The 5,828-nt window shown below is 35.0% G+C and overlaps 1 protein-coding gene across 1 annotated transcript; it reads left to right on the top strand.

The window, feature by feature from the left end:
- The first annotated feature begins 250 nt into the window (after window positions 1-250).
- On the top strand, window positions 251-2,921 carry LOC124371009 (piggyBac transposable element-derived protein 1-like). Its single transcript, XM_046829320.1, has 2 exons — window positions 251-885; window positions 1,197-2,921. Exons 1-2 carry the CDS (start codon window positions 741-743, stop codon window positions 2,849-2,851), a joined length of 1,800 nt encoding a protein of 599 aa, XP_046685276.1. The 5' UTR covers window positions 251-740; the 3' UTR covers window positions 2,852-2,921.
- Window positions 2,922-5,828: the final 2,907 nt, after the last annotated feature.

Here is a 5,828-nt window from a genome sequence, read left to right as displayed (position 1 = left end):
TATAAGTATTCATTTTTAATTTCAAAAGAATATCTTAAAAAATGGGGATGATATTAACAAAAAACTATTCCAAGGTCATCTTAAGGGTTGGACCGGAAGTTATGATTTTAAAAAATACTTTAATATTTACTGATCCTATATACCAAATTTCAGCAAAAAAGCTCCAATAGTTCTCGAGATATAAGAGTTTTAAGATAAGGGATGATTGGGGTAGTTTTTGAAAATTTTGTTATTTTCATGAAATTTTAACCTCTTAACGCCCACTGTGCCAAATTTGTCACATACCCATTTTATGCATGTAGTATAGTGTCAGAATGAAAATTACAACCTTAAATGCCCATTGTGACACATATGGAACTATTTTCAATAATTTACTGTACTGTGCTGTTGCCTGGTGGCAGTTATGTGAACTACAGCCAGTGAGCAGATCTACCATACACAGTAAACACCAATTCTTCATAACCTCTAAGTCTTCATACCTGTATTTAGCAGAAAAAAAGTAAGTACCCTTTTTATAAAATATGGTCTAGTTTACATAGTTAACTGAAAGTGTGTTACAGTAGTTTTAGTTCATAAAATATGTCTAGTTTATGTTTTATGATGCTTTTTAGGTTTGTGCCAAATTTGTCACATTGGGCACAACTGTAAAACTGCAGTTTTTCAGTTCGTCCCAAAAATGGCACATTGGGCATTAAAGTCAACCTACAAGCTTTTTGTACAACAATGTTTATTTTTGTCAGATGTCACATTGTCGACTAAGAAGACATAACAACACAACTTCGCTTTTACCCCCCGATGACAGTGAAGACAGTTTGGTGGATGACTCAGATGAGGATCCAGATTACACCCCTGGCCGTGACAAAAAGAACAAGTTAGCCTTATTTTGTAAGTTTATTTATACCATTAATTCCATAATTAACTTAGTTAGGCTCATACTTACTAATCTAAATTTATATTCTATACTAATAGGCTATGTTCTGTTTATTATATGTCTTTTCTTGTTATGACAGCACCATTTTTAATGCACACGGTTAGGATAATTCAGATTATGTTACACTAGGCTGTATAGAAAATTGTTTCAGCGGTGCTGTTATATACTAGTAAAGACCTCAATATGTTATTTATTTTAGTGTGAAATACATACTTTTTTGTGGTTTGAAAAAAAGCAAGGCAACAGCGAGTTTGTTTTGTTTCAGTGAACAATGCAGCGAGCTCCAGTGATGTCACAGATGAAGACGAAGAGAACATCCCTTCAACGTCTACAGCCACAAAAAAGAAGATTCCAAAAAAACCAGCACCTGCTTGGAATGAAGTGAATCCAGATAACAGTGAGAAACCTTTTCCGCCAATGCTAGAATTAAGTAACGAACATGTACTTCAGTCTCCAGTTGACTACTTCAAAGATTTTTTTGACAATGACCTTTTAACTTTGATTGCTACTCAGTCAAACTTGTATAGTGTCCAAAAAAATCCGAATAAACCCTTGAATACCTCAGAGAAGGAAGTAGAGCAGTTTATAGGCATTTGCATCTACATGAGCATTTATGGTCTACCTAGGAGTAGGATGTATTGGAATGGAAATACACGAGTAGAAAAGGTTGCACATGTTATGTCACGTAACAGATGGGAGGAACTGAAGGCCAACTTGCACTTCAATAACAATGATCACATGCCATTACAGAATGATCCAAACAAAGATAGGCTATTTAAAATCCGCCCACTAGTTGATGCTCTTCAAAACAAATTCAAAAACATTCCTATTGAGGAACAAATGCTCTGTGTTGATGAACAGATTGTGCCCTTCAAAGGCACATCTTTACTAAAACAGTACAACCCGATGAAACCCCACAAGTGGGGATACAAACTGTTTGTACTTTGTGACAGCAAGGGTCTGATTCACAATTTTGAGATCTACACTGGTCGCATACTACCTGCTACTTCCCTACCTGACATTGGAGCTAGTTCAAATGTTGTTTTACGACTGGTTGAACACTTGCCTCGTAATGAAAACAAATTCTTAATCTATTTTGATAACTGGTACTCATCACCAGCTCTCTTAGTGACTCTAGCAAATATTGGTTTCCAATCCCTCGGGACCATTCGACTAGGACGATTTCCAGCCTTGTTGTTTTCATCTGACCAAGAAATGAAAAAGAAAGGCCGTGGGTCTTATGAGGAAAAAGAGGCAACAATTGATGGGGTAAAAATTAGGGCTGTAAAATGGTTAGACAATCGAGGGGTGTCTCTTGCGTCAACTTTTGAGTCTGCTTGCCCTATCAACACTGTGCAACGCTTTGACTCTAAAGGTCGTGAGCAGATTGATGTCACTTGCCCTAAAATCGTTACAACATACAATAAGTTCATGGGGGGAGTGGACCTTCTAGATGGACTTATCAGCTACTACCGAATTAATCTAAGATCTCGGAAGTTTTATTTGAGGTTTTTCTTCCACTTTGTTGACGTAAGTATTGTCAATGGATGGCTTCTCTTCAGACGAGACTGTCAACATAATGGAATTGCTAAGCAGGGAGTAATGGATTTGCTAGCTTTCCGGTGTGAGGTGGCCGAGTCTCTTTGTAACTTAGGAGCTGACCCAATAAAAAGAGGAAGGCCATCAACAGACAGGGTAGAGAACGAATTTTCAAAGAAAAAGAAGAAAGGTCCATGTGTCAATATCCCTATACCAGATGTTAGAAAAGATGGAGTTGGACATTGGCCATCTGTTGTCGAAGATAGGCAGAGATGCAAGCATCCCTTCTGCAAGCAGAAATCATCCATTATGTGTGAAAAGTGTAAAGTTCACCTCTGCCTAAACAAAGGAAAGAACTGTTTTGTGGATTTCCACTTGTAAGGTGCTCCTTATACTGTGTAGTAATGTGTTTTACTTATAATTCTAAATATACTGTAATTATGAAGCAATATACTATTAGTTTTTCTTATGTCCTGTTTACTTTCTCTAAAGTGCACTATTTTCTCTATTGCCCAATGTGCCAGATTTGGCACTTACCCAAAATTTGGTTAAATAGTAAATTTAAAAATCTGAAAAAAATTACAGGTCATCTAAGTACCATTTAAAGTAACTTTTAGCATAAAATAATTTTTTTTATATACTGCATCATGTAGTGGGCATTAAGAGGTTAAGTTCAACTCGCTTGTTTTTGAAGTTTCAGATTTTTCTGATTATTTTTTTTTATTTTTTTATGAATATTAAGAAATAGGGGATGATTTCACCCTTATGGATAAGTTAAGTCGAAAGAGTTAAGTATTTACTATATTTGTACCAAATTTCATTAAAATCGGTTGAGTGGTTTTTGAAATATAAAATTATTAATAAATTTGTAAACTAGCACTCCTAATTGAACAACTTATATAGCAGAGATATAGCTTATAACTTTCGAGACTCTCCGTAGCTCAGTTGGTAAGACGCTTGCCTTCAAAGCCTGAGGTTCTGGGTTCAAATCCCAGAGCTTCAGGCGCGCTTTTTATTGAGGAAGACATGGTTGTCGTTCAGTGGTTGGGGACAAGTCTTTACACGAGTGGCCATAGTGTAATGACTATAGAACAAGCCGAGTAATGACAACTGTGGTTGGCGCGCCATTTGCTTCCTCACCTTTCCACTTCATTCCTTAATTCCTTCTCTTCCTTAATTCGTTCATTACATTCTCACATCGTTCATTAATACAACATTACACTTACAAAACACCCGACACAAATTCCCTAATTGAATCTCTCCATCAACTTCTACACAGTAGTTACCAAAGAAAAAATGAGACTTGGGAACAAAAAAATTCCAGAGTCTAAGACCCGAATTACAGCTCCTACCCATTAACTTGGTTGGACAGTAGCAGTGCAGGGCCAAGTCTCTAAACAATAGACACCGTAGAAGTTGAATGTGATGTGATTCCCATAGCGCAAACACGCACACTAACAACACTACACCAAAGACACAATCATTCATTTTGTCTTTTACAATAATTGATGATGTTCATATTATTCTCTTTCATTCCTTCTAAAACTTCAAAAATATACTCTTTCGTTGATGAAAAATCTCGATTTCTTCCGGAATAATCTTTGTAATCATAGACAAAATATCCTAAATAGTTGTACAATAGAATGAAATTATTTCTATTTATCTCTGTTGTAGAAATGTAAACACAAACATTTGCGCTGAAAAATTTATATCTCGGCAGAGTTAGTTCCATAATCTCCATTTAAACAAAAAATCTTTCTGTTTAAATGGAAGAGTATAATGCCAACTGTTACAAGTGTTCTAATAGAGGAGAAATTATCGATAAAAGATATTTAGTTTGTAGAGGTTGTAATTTAATTTTGTACGAAAGACCTAAACCTAAGAAATTTCGAAATAAACTAACACAATTGAATAATCTGCTTACAAAATTGCAATATGGAGGTAAAAAACAAACAAAATTTGTTACAGAATTTAGAAAACAGAATAAAAATTTTTACTTATCTCTTAGAACCATTGAAAAAATTATTTTCCTTTTCAAAGAATACATTAGGTTTGTAGGTATCGATACACACGTTTATTATGAAAAGATATTACCTGTATTTTTTCATTATCTGGATGTTGAATTTGTCTACGATTTTAAGCCAGAAATACTCGATGATTTTATAGTACATTTGGAGAAATTAAATGAAGAACCTCGTCAAAAGAATGTGGTTTTACTCACATTCTCCCCGACTTCTCGAGTGATTGTTAGCAAATTCCATCATTTCCGTTTTTAAGTTTTAATTTATAGTTTATTCGTAGCAGACATTTCCGATAGATTGATTTGAGAAAGTAGAAGCAAAACAGCTATAGATTCGGTTAATTTTTCATTCGTGAGTTACAGATTCGTTTATTGTCCTTTAAACAGTATTTTCCCTTGATTTTCTGTTGGCTCCGAAAGTGGTCTATAACCGCCATATTACTATCTACTTATATATATATAGGGTCCCCAATAATTTTCATATAAGACTAAAAGTAATTTTTCTCAATTTATTATTAACAAAAGACACCTAAGCCATTTAATTTACTACATATATCAGTAAATACAACGTTCTCAGAATTAAGTTGCAGTGTATGAAACTGTATTTTTAATTCTTCCTTTCTTTACATCATTAGTAATACAAAACCGCAGCTGCGTGACAAAATCACCAATGGTCAGCAATAGACATCTTGCCTCGTGCCTCACTCAACTCGCATCAAGTCACCAACCAATGACCTTGCTTGCCTTGGCCGAAAACACTTCACAACAACGATAAGATAACGGTCTATATTTTCATAGTATCAGTTTGACATGGTTTTCCAGATTCTGACGTTTCGTACATTTTCCATTATTCATACATGATGGCATCATGTTTGCAGTACCACATGGACCATGGATCATATTATTAACAATGTCAAACAATTCTTGATCAACATTCCGATCCGGAATTTTTGCTGAAACAATGTTGTCACTTTCTTCTTGGCGTACTTTATACACGAACCGAATCAAGATTTGAGTGTGAGGTAAAGCTCATTTTTACCATTCAACTGAGTAAAGTTAACATGGTATTTCCTAAATACCGAGTGAGGTGTAATCAAATTCACCAAAGATTTCAGTTTTTGTTTGAACACACGTGCAGTGATATAATGGCGATGTATCGACGTTTCACCTGACTACAGCAAATTTTAAATTTCATCCCAGTCTGGATTACACGTAAATGAGATAAAAGGTGTGGTCGCTAAATAAAATGGGTTTATCGCTAGCAATACAATACATAAGAACGGGGATTTTGGGCAAATCGAGGTGACAATGTAAATGAAAGTTTCCCGTATGAACTTT

Source organism: Homalodisca vitripennis, unplaced genomic scaffold (genome assembly GCF_021130785.1).
Source record: "Homalodisca vitripennis isolate AUS2020 unplaced genomic scaffold, UT_GWSS_2.1 ScUCBcl_669;HRSCAF=3189, whole genome shotgun sequence".
Lineage (NCBI taxonomy): Eukaryota > Metazoa > Arthropoda > Insecta > Hemiptera > Cicadellidae > Homalodisca > Homalodisca vitripennis.
The sequence above is the reverse complement of the archived record's forward strand: the minus strand, read 5'-3'. Positions and strand labels throughout refer to the sequence as shown.

Excerpts from the sequence above, each read along its gene's own strand:
- LOC124371009 (XM_046829320.1), top strand. The coding sequence starts at position 741 with ATGTCACATTGTCGACTAAGAAGACATAACAACACAACTTCGCTTTTA. Across the intron at positions 886-1,196 it reads GAACAAGTTAGCCTTATTTT|TGAACAATGCAGCGAGCTCC; the intron begins GTAAGTTTATTT and ends GTTTTGTTTCAG.